Genomic DNA, 13,606 nt, shown 5'->3' on the forward strand with positions numbered 1-13,606 from the left:
GTCTTTATCCTCGCCACCAATTGCCTGAATATATATATATAGTGATCTGTTCATTGATAAATCTGTGCCCAATCCTGGTCCATTAGACAAACTAAGAGAAGAACTATGCATTTATCTGATTGTTTTGTGGGGCAGGAGATTATGGGATAGTTTTAAGACCGAGTCATTTTCTTATTATATGTACAGGGTTACATTTTTTGAAAAGTCCCCCGTGCAGAAAGCTAGCACATCAGGGAGAAACTTAGCTCAGATGTGCTACTTCTCCATATGCAGGAATTAATTATTTTTGATAGGAAGAAGCACTAAGCCGCAGTCCAGAGTCTAAAGTTCCAGAAGAATCTACCCTACAGTTTCCCTGAATATGTAGGCAGAACATGTCTCATTCAGAAAGCTGGCAGAAAAGGCTTTTCCTTCTCTTGCCTAAACCCGTTTCTTCCTGGCATTGCATTTTCTGCACTTCAAAAAACTTGGGATGAATTCAAACTGGAGGTTTCTTAAAAGCTCGGGATATGACAGCTCTAACGCAGAGGTGGAGAACCAGTGGTCCTCCAGATGTTGCTGGACTCTAACTCTCATTGACACCAGCCAATGTGCCCCATGGTCAGGAATGATGGGAACTGTAATCCTCCAACATCTGGAGGACCAAAGGCTCCCCCCATGACATAACTATAAGGAGACCTTACCATGTATCCCCCAACCTACCAGTGATATTATCCTCATGTGATCTGAACTGCCAAATCAAGTGACCATGCAGTGTTTATAGGGATGCTTTGCTAAAAGTAATCTTGTCAGAAGCATTCTAACCCACCCATAATATATCCATAGGATATCGTGGGGCATAAACACCACAACCAAGCCAACTAAGACATGCCAAGATGGTTGTGTGTCTGCCTTATAATTCAACCCACCGCCACCACTGCCATTTACAGTGCCACAGCAAAGGTTGTGAGATGAGCAGCGACAGAGTAAAGATGGCCTGAACAGTAAATTGGTCATATAGCCAAGCAATGCTGTGACCACTTTTGCACATGAAATTGACCTCTGTTGTGGAACCCCTCAACCCAAGTTCTACAGTGCACCAATCTGGCTGAGTAATTGGCCCTCACTATGGGCACATCTGTATGACACATTTAAACCAGTTTAAACCATCACAGCTCCAAAGAAGAACCTTCAGGGACTTTGGCTAAAGAGAGCCTTTGGTTAGGGGTGTATTGACCTTGATTCTCAATTGCCATGGAGTTCTCCATTCACTGTTTCCACCTCATTGTGTACAAAATTCACTAAAACTCCACTGAGTAGGCTAGATATCTGAGGAGTGTCTGAGCAACTTCCTTCCTCTTTGAGGGCCTTCTGCCAATGCATGAAGACCTCTCTTTTACAGATGGCATTTGATCTGCCAAGTCATTAGTCAGCTCCCTGAAATATTGGCTTTATCTGCTGTTACTTCTCTCAGTGAGCTGTTATTGTTACTTGTATTTTGCTAGTGTTTTATTGTTACTGTATTTTACTGTTATTTGTTGTATTTTTAAGGAAAGGCAAGTTAAAATATTTTTAACACCTAAAATCAGGTAGCTCTCTGGATGTTGCTGGGACTCCAAATCCCATCATCCTAACCATTAACTCCCAGTGGCCGCTGTGAGTTGGAGTCCAATAGTATTTGGAGGGCCACATCCCTGAAATGAACAAGCATCCCTGAACTATAAACAAGAAAGCTCCTGCAAACATTTGGAATGTTAATGCTACCTAAGCACGATTTGAGCCAAGCCCAGAGAAGGTCCTGTGATATTGACAGGCAGGTTGAAACTAACAATCAGTTTCATGCCTATAGTGAAGGGGCTTTTCAAAAGTCAAGTTTTGTGATTCTAACCATTTCAGCATTTGCAGTGTGGAACTTGATAATGCAGGGCATGTTGCTTAAACCTGTAGAGTTGTGTGCAAGGTCTTTAAAGAACAGCAGTGGAACTGGGAGGCTCACACTTAGACACACAAGTGGTCCGAGAATTCTCTTCTCTGTGCAAGTGAAATTGACAGGCAACCAACAACTCCGTAGTGAAGTGTATGTGTTGCAAATGCCTGGCCTCTCCACTTCAAGGATCTTAAGCAGCATCACTCAGAAGTTATCTGTCTGAGACCTTGAAGAGGCTTCACTCACCAATGGCAGAGGGCTGGATGAAATAATGGCCTGATTCAACGTGAGCAGCTTCGTGTGTAGTTCTGTGAAACGGCTAATGATCTCTACCAAAGGTTCAGTTCCCTCACACAGCTATGATTCCTGGGGCTTCTTAATTGGGGTGGTGATGGCTAAATTGGTTTAAATGTGCAATGAAGATGTGCTTTTGGACTCCTCCCTCCACCCCAGCTTTGCTGATCCTTTTCTGGTCCTACCCCCTGCCCCCCGCCCCTGCCCCCGGCCCCCCACTTTTCTGAGCCATCAACTTCATCAAGGCTTAAGTTACTTGCTGAGAACAAGATTTCAAATTAACTGAATAGAGCTCAGTGGCTGCAAAACAGGCTGATCCAACAGGACAAATGGGACACTGCCCCACCAATCTCAGTATTGATTCCTCCAAGCCCACCTGTCGTCTTTCTTACAACCAGTCCAGAAGGTGACCCTGGCCCTGCCTGCCTGCCCATTCCTCAGCCTCCCTTTTGCCCTTGTAAAACTCAGCAAGGAGGAAGATCAAGACAACAGTAGAATTAGTTGACTCCCCTCCACCTACTGATGTCTTCCTTGGTGCCTGCCATACCAGTCCCAATGGTCACTAGGCAACACTAAATTGACTTACTGGGGGGGGGGAGTTGTTACCAATAACAGACTTTAAGCAAATTCATTACCAGAAATAGGGATGTCTATTCAATGCACGCCTTTTCGTGTCACGCAGGAGAGTAGAGGCAGATGTGAGCCAGGCAACGACAACCGGAATAAAAGGAGCAGTCGGTAAAACCAGTCAAACTATGTTTAAAGTCAAGAGAAGCAGACTAGACAAGGTCCTGAGGTAGGGTGTTTGGAAGGATCCACATGTGGCGACCGAGTCCATAACTGCATTTGCCTTCCTCCAAAGTGCTGGCTCTTTACACTGAGATCTGCTATGAGTTCCTCTTGGTATCCAGGAAGAAGATCTCTCTTGTCCCAACAAGGTGGACAGACCTTCCCAAGGTGCAGTAAAAAGGAGAGGCTATTGTCTCTTTAGGATCGCCTCTGATATACCAAGGGGGCTGTGCTACTGCCTCCACTGTTCCTTGCCCCTTTCTCCAACAGCTGTTTCCATGGATTTCTTTCCATCTCTTCCAATGGTCCTCCAATCTTTCAACTTCCCACAGAGTAGGAGATTCTTTGCAACGGCAGGACTCTGCGTGGTGAAGGCGAATAGCACCCCCACCCTTCTTGCTTTGTCTTCCATATGATCTCCCCTCATTTAAGTGCTGCTAGTTTGGAAGTCCTCAGCGAGTCCTGCTGCTTCCAGGTGAACGAGGCATTTGAAAGAGCAAGGTGCCCTACAAAGGAGAAGAGATGAAAATGTCAGCACCTCGTCCAATGGCCTCTTGGCATTCTCTCTGGGGAGCTGGCCTTGAACTTGCCGGGCCCAGTCCAGAGAGCCCCTGTTGTAGCTTTAAGGCAGGGATAAGGAACCAATGGCCCTCCTGATGTTGTTGCACTGCCAACTCCTATCAGCCCCAACCAGCACTCCCAGTGGTTAAGGATGATGCGAGTGGTAGACTCCACATCACAGCTTTAAGGCTTGCAAAGAATTGCAAAAATTGCAAACATGTGTGGCTTCTGCTAAGCCCTGAAGCCCTATGGTGGGAACACTCATTCCTGGAGAAATTCTGCCTTCTAAGGCATTCCTAAAGGCAGAGGAGCAACCTTAATTAGGTCTGTTTCTGCCCAGTTTTGTTTTAACACCTATGGGAAACATAGCCAGAAATTGTAGAAAATGGAGAAAGATATTCCACTATAGATTATAGGGGTCTCAGTGTTAAATTGGGGAGAGGTCCTCCTTAGTGATGACTGAGCTTCCCTGGACTTTAATCAGACTGACTCAGATTAATACTAGATGCTTCTCCAAATATAGTTTGTCAACTTAGTCTGAGTCAGTGCAAACTCATTCAGATTCAATCACACCCAGGAGAATCTGATCCTTACCCATCCCATCCCAGCTTTTTGGAAAATGACATTTTTCATTTCTATTTGTGCTATGAAGGGTTAGTTTACTCTTCATCTTCCTCCCTGCTTAATTCTACAAGGACAACCCTGAGTCTAAGGAGGAGGCAGTTGGCAGCTGGTGCCATCTTCTGGGCTGGATGGAAGAAATATGGCAGACAGCTGGAGCTAGCAGAGATCAAAGAGGGTGATAGGACAATGTGCCTGACTTGCCCTTGGAGGTACAGAATCAGATTTGCATACAGAAAGTCTCAGGTTGAATCCCAAGCATCTCCAACTAAGGCTGGGAGAGACCTCTGCCTGAAACCCTGGAGAGCCACTGCCAGTCAGTGTAGACAATGCTGAAGTGGATGGACCATTGGCCTGCCTCAGTAAAAGGCAGCTTTTTATGTTCTGTGTCCCTCACTTGCCCTAATGGATTAGCCGCTGCTATGTTTACCTCCATGCTTCCCAATGAATGAACCCTGGTAACAGTGATATTGATATGTAGCAAAGAGTGACCAGAAAATTCATCCAAACTACATGTAACTTTCACAGAGAGGAATGTAACAGACTACTTTGCCCTTTTGTGTGGAAGCACCCCAGAATGGTGTCTGGAATATTTATTGGCTGATATAAATAAGCTAACAGTGTCCATGTTTCTCCTTTCTGCGCAAAGGTCTCGCAAGACGATACTTTCATTTCAATTGTAATTTGTGCATTGCATTTTTAGAAAACAGTATTTAAAATATGTGTGTGTGTGTGTGTGTGTGTGTCACCCTTTGTATTATATTGTGTTTTAAACAAGCATTGCGTTTCAACGCTCACGCTTCTATTCTTTGTGTGCTCTGCTTTAGTGTGTCTGTGGCCATATGTATAATAGTTTGATCTGATCTCCCAAACTACAATTCCCTTCGGGCTTCAAAGGTGAGGGGAAGCCACAACAGTTGAACATTTGTTTCCATGCATTTTGAAGTTATGCATTTATAGATGCGCCCAAGCATCTCTGGAAGCAGAGTGATCACAAAATATGAGAGAGAGAGAGAGAGAGAGAGAGAGAGAGAGAGAGAGAGAGAGAGAGAATTTATATAGGACCTTTACCTGAGAACTTTCAGAAGTTTGTCTTGCGGGGCTTCGCACTACGGCTCTGGAGAAGTTTTACCAGCAGTCCCGTGTTCGTGGTAAGCCGTGGATTTCTGAAATCCCTGCAGAGTTGAAACAAGTTGGTGCATATCTTATGAGATAGTGCTCAAAGGAGTTCAGATAATTATTTTATTTTTAAAAGGCAGCGCCCTGCAAACCATGCTAACCCTATTCAGAGTGGACCAGTGGTGAGCCATGGCGAGTAGAAACCAGGACCTGAGAGACCATGGTTCAAATCCCCACTAAACAATGGGGCAAGACTAACTTAGGTCTATTAGCTCCAATAGGTCTACCCTGAATAGAACTTAACTGGATAACACCCGATATCAGCATTTCTTAAGTTCAGCGATGGCCTAGCCTTGAGGCAACCACCTGTAGGTGAAAAGATTCACAGAGACAGCAGATCTGGCCTCCAAGGAATGCATTGTCCACTACCAATGGCATAATGCCAGCGACAGTTGCGACATCCTCTTTGGAGGCTGGGTCTGCCACCTCCTTGGCAGTGTCCCTGCCCCCCCCCAATGCTGTCTCTAATTCCCACCCTTGTTCTCAATGTAGAGCTTTATTCCTCCCTCATTCCTGATATACCTCTTCGCTCACCTCGTCTTCCCTGACAGGCTGGGGTGGGGCAGCAGGAGAGCACCAGTTTAGGGTTAAAAACAGATTTTCTGTTTTGCTTTGTTTGGTTTTTTCATTTTGGCAACTAACCCGTTCTCGGAAATTTTTACAGCCAGATTTATTACTCCTAGGTTTTCTAAGAAGAAGATTGAACGACACGGTGACCCTGCTTTCCCTTTCCATGACCTGAACACATCCTTACGTTATGCAACTCTCCATTTACGGCTTATAGACTGAGAAGGTGTGTCTCTGTTGCACAGCGAGGGGTTCAGAGTCTAAAAAGATAGTCGCTCCTTTTTACAAAAAGAAAGAAGGCAGGGTCATTCTAAAGGCTGAGAAGGCCTGGGCTGGTTTAGTTAGGGGCTGGCCGTGGTGAGAAAGGATGATAGAGTAGTTGGGCCACTGGCCCAATCCAGCAGCCTCTACTTATGCTCCTGAGGAGGGAGAGAGGAAAAGAGGGAGCTGGATCTGTTGCCAAAGAGACAAATTTGCAAACCCTAACCACTCCTCTTCCAAGCCGCACAACACGAACACAAAAAGTTGAAGCCCAACTCTCCTCTGTAAAGTAACACACATTCTCACTCCTTCCTCTCTCCAGAGTTTGTTTGTGAACAGATACACAGACCTCTTTTCAGACAATTCATAACCTTTTGCATGTTCAGTACTGAACTCAGCCCTTGGCGGTGAACCTGTAGCTCTCCAGTAAAACTAAGCCATGCTTTAACTATGGTTAACTAAATCATGGTTTGTAACACTCATAGGAGCCAGCTCCTAGGGGCCAAGGGGTCTTTGGGGCCCTCAATAAAATATTTGAGGGGGTTAGGATCCCTAAAGTTGATGGGCATTCTCATTCAAATGGTACGCATGCACCATGTCATGTGATCAATTATGTGGGGAGGAGCTTACCTGTCCTCCCCCCCCCCCCGATATTTTATTCAAGTTGGTTTCCCTGGTAAGATAATTGGATGAACTCAGCCCTGTGATATAACTATGGATTATTAACTAAGGATAGAAATGGAGTGAAAGTTGATTCAGTTCACTTTTAAAGGTGAAGGTCACTAATTCAACACCTTCTGAAACAGCATGTGAACCAAAACAATGGTCACCTTTTGAAATTTGCACTTTTCTGAATTTTGCAGTGAAGTTTTCCAGAAAAGAAATGTGTACAAAGTATGAATAAAAATGCATAGATTGGTGAAAATGGCATACAAAAGGGCATTATATGTGGGGAAATTGCCTTGCCAAAATGTGTATTGGGCAAAATTGCACAGATAAAATGTGTTTATTAGGAGAAATGTGCTGGTGAATTTTCATGAGTGTTTTTTTTAAAAAAATATCACTGCAGAAGTATGGGGATACTTAAGCAAAATTGGCAGATCTGTGGTTAACAGATATGCATTCACTAAGGTCTGTAGTTGCTTTATAAACATTGGCCTAGGTTAACCATAGTTTAGCATTACATTCAAGCCCAAACATCATTGAGTTGAGATCCCCATCATCCCTGATCATTAGCCATGGGTGTTAGAGATAAGAACATACGGAGGCCCCCGAGTTGAGAAAGGCTGGTCTAAGGATAGGGACGCATCTGAACACTTACCAAGGCCTGCCATGGCAGAAGGTCGCACAGACACTGTCCTTTGAATGCGAGCACTCGCACCTGCTGAGTGATCTCTTCCGACGCCTTTGTGTATTACCCAGACCGTAGGGCGTGGAGTGGCTGATTAGGAAAAAACAAATTGTTAACTTCTATCCTTTATCAGAAAGGAAGGTTTATGGTGCGGGCCTGGCCGGAAGCCAAGCAAACTTGACAATAACAAGTCTCGTTTGCAGTTGCCACGTGATAAAAGCCATGTCATCTCACCCTCCCATTCTCATTCTGTCGGCCTTTATTTCCACAGGCAAGCAGCGGGCTGCAAGTGGGTTGATGCCCTTGTTGTCCTTGCCTAACAATATCAAGATTTGGGGATTGCCCATATTTGGGAGGAAGGTGTAATGGGACCTCACCAAACAATGGCTATCAATGCTATGAGCATGGCTACTCAGAAGTAAGCTCCACTGAGGTCAATGGCACTTACTCCCAGGTAACAGGGATATAGGCTTGCAGCCAAAGTCAGGTGCCTTTGGTTCCTATTGAAATAAATGTACAAAGTTCATTGGGGATAACTTGAACTCCATTATTTTTAATGGGATCAAAGTGTAATCCACACCATATTTGTATTTATATCCTGCTTTTCCTCTCTGGAGCGCAAGAGCGCATACATGGTTCTCTTGCCCCCCTTCCACACATGCACACATTTGATCTTCATAACAACCCTGTGATGGTGCCTTGCCTGTGGTCACCAAGCAAGCTCCATTCAGAGTCTCGTCTCTTTTCTCCCTTTACCCATCCCCATTCCTCACAACAGCCCTTTGAGGGAGGCTGGGCTTCCTAGGCAGGGGTGGATTTGAACTCGGATCTCTGGCGCTCTGGATACTGTGTCATGTCAGCAGAGAGGCCTCACTGTTCCAGCTGCCCAGCAAGGCTTGTTCACATGCTCCGTACAGGCAGAACGTGCGTCGGAGGTGTGTTTTTAACAATATAAAAATCTCTTGTGAATTCTAACAAAAGGCAGAAGATGCTTAAAGACAGGGTTGCTCTGTCATTCTCCACCATCTAAATACAGCTGGGAGAACAGCCTCCTGCTAGGCTTGTCATGTTTCCTCCGTGAACACGTTTGAGAATGGCATGCTCTTTTTCAGAGTGAGTCGTTACTCAAGACCGCACGTTAGCAGGCATAATTAGAACCACACCTGAGCCAGTCGTCTCTTTGGCTCGGATCTTAAGCTGCTTGCAAGAGAGATTGCTTGAACGCTGCCCAGATCTCTGTTGTATCATGCAAGGGGCAAGTCTCTTTCCCAACCAAACGCTGGATCGAAAGGCCAGCCCACCTCAGCTCTTTAGAAACACCAACCGGGGAGCAGCTGCCACGTAAAATATCTGTGGCTGTTGCAAGAGAGAAGGACAGTGGCTCAGAGGTAAAACACATGCTTTTGGGTGCATGCAGAAGGTTCCAGGTTCAATTCCCGGCATCGCCAGGTAAGGTTGGAAATGTCCTCTGCCTGAAACCTTGGAGAGCCAGTCACCTGTCCTGCTCTAGCCAGGGGCACCTAGGACATTAGGACAGCAGTCCATGAGGGCCCCCACGCTGAAGTCTAAGAGACAGGACCCCAAGATGCATCAGGATTGACCTACTACACTTGGAAGCATAAGACGGATGACCAATGTAAGATGGGAGGAGTGGAGAGAAGCCATAAGACCATTAAGTCCAGTGTCTAAAAGGGAAGCCCATCTGCTTTGCATGCAGAAGGTGTTGGGATCAATCTCTTGGAGAGGCTGGGAAAGATTTCTTGCATGATACTGCAGAGAGCTGCTGCCAGTCAATACTGAGTTAGATGGACCAGGAGTCCAAGTCAGTGTTAAGGCAGCTTCCCATGTCCCGATGGCTCTAACTGTGCCTAGCTTGGACCTAGCAATATTCCCTCTGTGCTGCAGTCCCCTGCCCCCCGCCTCCCACCCCGCAATACTCACCCTGGTGTGTTGATCCAGATAATATCAAGGTGACAGAAGTAAACACACTCTTTGTCCATCCAGTTGAGGCAGGAGCAGCGCTTGGTCCTCAGGTGCCTGCCGCTGCCCGCTGCCAGGTGAGGCTCTGCCGGAGGGAGGCCCAGGCCTGCCAGAGGAGAAAATGACAGGCAGAGGGATCAGTCCCTGAACTCTCCAGACTGGAAGCACCAGGAATGCAGCATGGTATGTAAACAGAGCAATTAGCCTGCCACCTAGCTGAGAGGAGCATTTCTATTTTAGCCATTTTATAGCCGCCAAGGCCTTACAGATTAGGGCTGCGGGGGTTGTAAAAATGTTCTGCTGTTGCTGACAACGGTTTGCATACTGCAATTCTGAAGAGCTCAGTGAGAAGAAAACTGAAGCCAGGTGAAAACCTCGGAGGAGACCCACATTGAGAGCAGACTGGAAGCAAGAACATTGGCAAACAATCAACAGCACCAGCAGTAGCTATTGCCCAGCATATGCCCACAGCACATGACTTAAGGTGAGCATAGAATCACAGACTTGGGAGGGACCCCAATGGTCATCTAGTCTAACCCCCTGCAATGCAGGAATAACATTTAGAGAATACGTAAGTATTATTTTTACTGCAATAATAATAATAATAATAATAATAATAATAATAATAATAATAATCACCACCACCATCATTGTCCTGGCTCCTTTGTCAACCATAGAACATGTGTGCAAATTATTGGCGTGCCAAGGATCGATTTTTGCATTCTCCCAAATGCACAGAGCACTCCCTCCCTCCCTCTCGTTATTTTTGGCAAGCAAGTGGGGAGGAGAATGCACACAAAGAGAGAAAATGAGAGCAAATACTCTTTCTAAGAAAAGGGGGGAGGGATGTGTTACGATTTCGCCACCTCTCTTGGCAAAGTCCTAAGGGAGCTGCTTCGGTCTCGCTCGCTCGCTGCTGGCATGTCACAGCGGCAGCGGCAAGGCATCCCTGCAAGGCGGGACAGGTTGACTTCGCTGCCTCTTGTTCTCCAAGCCAATTTGCTCGGGAAGTTGCAAGAACAACAGAGACGGAGCAGGAGCCGCTGTCAGAGATAGAGAAGGCGGACTGCTAAAAGGCAAAAAGGGAAATCTGGGGGCGGGGTTGCAGCCAATGCTACTCAGAGTAGACCCATTGAAGTTAATAGGCATGAATAACTTAGGTTCACTAATGGGTCTACTTTGAGCAGAACTAACTGGGCCACAATCCATGGGGAAGTTGCCTTAGACAGAGTCAGACTACACATCCATCCAGGTCAGTATCATCTACTCTGATTGGCAGCAGATCCCCAGGGTTTCAGACAGGGGGTCTCACCTGGAGATGCTGCGGACAGAGCCTGGGACCTTCTGCATGCAAGCAGGAGCTACAGGCAGATGCCCCGTGGAGCTGCAGTCTATGATCCTGCCTTATAGCGGTTCAGAACATCGGTCCATCCAGCTCAATAGTGCCTCCACTGACCGGCAGCAGCACCTCTCCAGAGTTTAAGGCAGGGAGTGAGCTTTCCCCAGCCCCCTCTCTGGAAATGCCGGGTATAGAACCTGGGATCTTCTACTCCCCCCGCCCGCCCGCCCCCTGCAAATCAGATGCTCTCCCCGCTGAAGCTAGCTTCGTTTGCAAAGTGCGCAGGGGATGCCGATTTTTAAAACCAATGCAAAAAATTAAAATAACATCAGAACAGCAAAAAAGAGGGAGAAGGAGAAAAAAAAATCCTGTTGATTCTCTCACCTTCTTCCAGCAGGACGCAAAGGGTGATTGCAAGGGAAAAGAAACAGGAGGGATTGTTTACCATTGTGGCGAACTTAATCCTTTAATGGGCAGAAAGCTGAGCTCTCCCTGGCCAGAGCTGCAAAGAGGCTCTTCTGAAGCTTCCCGGGCTCCGCTGCAGGTGCTTTATAGCTCCGGTGCCTGGCGCGTCACACAGCAGGCACGCGGGCACGCCTCTTGCCTTCTCCCCCCCCCCCCCGCCCACCTTCCCTTGCCAAGGGACGGGGGCTCCCTCCGCAGCTGGCAAAGCATTGCAGGGCAGCGAGCCAAGCAGTCGAGGCAAACGCAGCCACCGCGGTCCCTGCTGCGGAAAGAAGTCTCCGGCTGCCCTGCTGGGGCAGGTAACGCGCCCTCAATAAGGACATCTGAGACGCAGTGGTGGCAGAGCGTTTGTTTGGCTCGCAGGAAGTCCTGGGTTCTAATTCTGCCTGGAACCCTGGAGCGCCGCTGCCAGTCAGTGTTGACCGGACTGAGTCGGAGAGAAAGCAGCTTCACGTTCTCCTCCTGCTTTGTGGCAGGTTAGACAAAGCTAGTACAATTTTGCTGACACTGTCCGACAGTGGTTCCCCAAGGTTTCGGGCTGGTTTCCCCACTGCCCTGCCCTCCCATTGAACCTGGAATTGAACCTGGTGGATGTTCTAGCACTGAGCTACTGCCTTTTCTCTCAATGAACGGTGATGCCCTTTGAGGGACCGCTGCTCTATCTTTGAGCAGGCAGAGATGATCACTGTCCTGCTGCTTGAAGCCTCGTTGCACCCCTGTGAGATCACTCGATCTGAGAATGAGAAGATGGGAGATTCTAAAAGGGTGGGTGGATATCTGAACCCAAGCAGTGGCCGAGATGGTGCCATGGATGCAAATTGCCTAAAGTCACAATACAGTGCGTGCCCACACAAACACACACAATTTTTAGTGCCAAGTCACTTGCTGGAGACCACCTTGGCTCTTCATATTGATTGATTGATTGATTGATTGATTGATTGATTGATTGCATTTATACCTTTCTTCTCCGAGGAGCTCAATGTGGTGTCAAGGGTGCCAACTTAAATAAAATATTGGGGGAAAGGTCAGCTCCACTCCACATAATCAATCACAAGATGAGGCATGCACACATAACATTTAAATGGCAATGAACATCAACTTTGGGGCAGCCCCCTCAAATATTTTATTGAGGGGGTAGGCAAAGGGAGGCCCCTAGGAGTTGACTCCTATTGATGGTGTATACATACAAACACTGTTGCTGTATGTAGGATTTATTTTATTTGTTTTTTATCTTATATTTTGGAAATGTACATCCAGCTTTTTTCCCTTTAAATTTTTTTTTTGGGGGGGCCAAGGGAGTGGGGCACTAAGCTATAGCTTGTTTAGCTTATACGTAAATCCGGCACTGCACTCATGGCTGAGTGGGGATTTGAACCCTGCTCTCCCAGGTCCTAGTCTGACATGCTAACCATTACCCTACACTGGCTCTCTGTGATTTGAACCACACTGCTTACCAATCCCCACAATTCATATTCAGCCAGGGGCCTGTTAACTGGATGAAGGCAGGTGACACTTCAACTTCCAAGCTCTGGTTTGTGGATGATTTTTATCTTTGCATTACTGCATTGAAATTCACCTCTGGGTTTCGTTTTAAGGTTGCTGGGCGGGGGGGGGGGGTGTTGTTTTAAGGCTCATCCCATGTCCTGGATTCCCTTAATGCCAAATGCATGCAACCCAGCCGCAGTGACTTATGAGTCATTTTTGCCAAGAATGCACTCTGAACATGCCTATAGGAGGGTGCGATCTCCAGTTTTCCCCATGTGAATTTGTGCGAGGTGTAGTCATGCTTATGGATCAAGTTCTCCACAAAGCTTTTTTTCATGGCGACTGTGGGGAAAACAAGAGATTATCACTCCTGCGGTTTAGGGAATGTCTGCATTTCTAAAGGCATATCCATGTAAGAGACTCCCAAGCCACTGGTCCACCTTTTGGCACAAACCCAGAAGTGAATCACGGGAATGAAGGGAGCTGCTTTATACAGAGCCAGACCACTGGTCCATCTAGCTCCATATTGCCTACACTGACTGGCAGCATCTGCCCAGGATTGCAGGCTGAGGTCTTCCCCAGTCCAACCTGGAGATGCCAAGGTTTGGATCTGCATGCAAAGCAATGCTCAAACACTGAGCTCCAGCCCTCCCTCTTATGTTTCAGATATGACTCTCCCTCCACAATACAGTAAATAGCGGGGGGGGGGGCATACATCAGGAACAAGTGGTAGCACAGCACTACATACCCCCAAGAAGGACTGTAGCTGAGAGGCAGAGCTCCTGGGTTCAATCCCCAGTATCTCAAG

At 46.9% G+C, this 13,606-nt stretch overlaps 1 protein-coding gene across 1 annotated transcript; it reads right to left on the reverse strand.

The window, feature by feature from the left end:
- Positions 1-683: 683 nt before the first annotated feature.
- EDN2 (endothelin 2) lies at positions 684-11,355 on the reverse strand. The gene is made up of 5 exons (XM_082230763.1): positions 11,233-11,355; positions 9,471-9,615; positions 7,500-7,619; positions 5,243-5,346; positions 684-3,495 (listed from the first exon to the last, which is right to left on the reverse strand). Exons 1-4 carry the CDS (start codon positions 11,294-11,296, stop codon positions 5,253-5,255), a joined length of 423 nt encoding a protein of 140 aa, XP_082086889.1. The 5' UTR covers positions 11,297-11,355; the 3' UTR covers positions 684-3,495; positions 5,243-5,252.
- Positions 11,356-13,606: the final 2,251 nt, after the last annotated feature.

Source organism: Podarcis vaucheri (genome assembly GCF_965113315.1).
Source record: "Podarcis vaucheri genome assembly, chromosome: 7".
Taxonomy (NCBI): Eukaryota; Metazoa; Chordata; class Lepidosauria; order Squamata; family Lacertidae; genus Podarcis; species Podarcis vaucheri.

Coding starts and splice junctions, on each gene's coding strand:
- EDN2 (XM_082230763.1), bottom strand. CDS start 11,296: ATGGTAAACAATCCCTCCTGTTTCTTTTCCCTTGCAATCACCCTTTGC. Junction 9,616..11,232: donor TTGCGTCCTGCTGGAAGAAG/GTGAGAGAATCA, acceptor CTCCTCTGGCAG/GCCTGGGCCTCCCTCCGGCA. Junction 7,620..9,470: donor ATCTGGATCAACACACCAGG/GTGAGTATTGCG, acceptor TTTCCTAATCAG/CCACTCCACGCCCTACGGTC.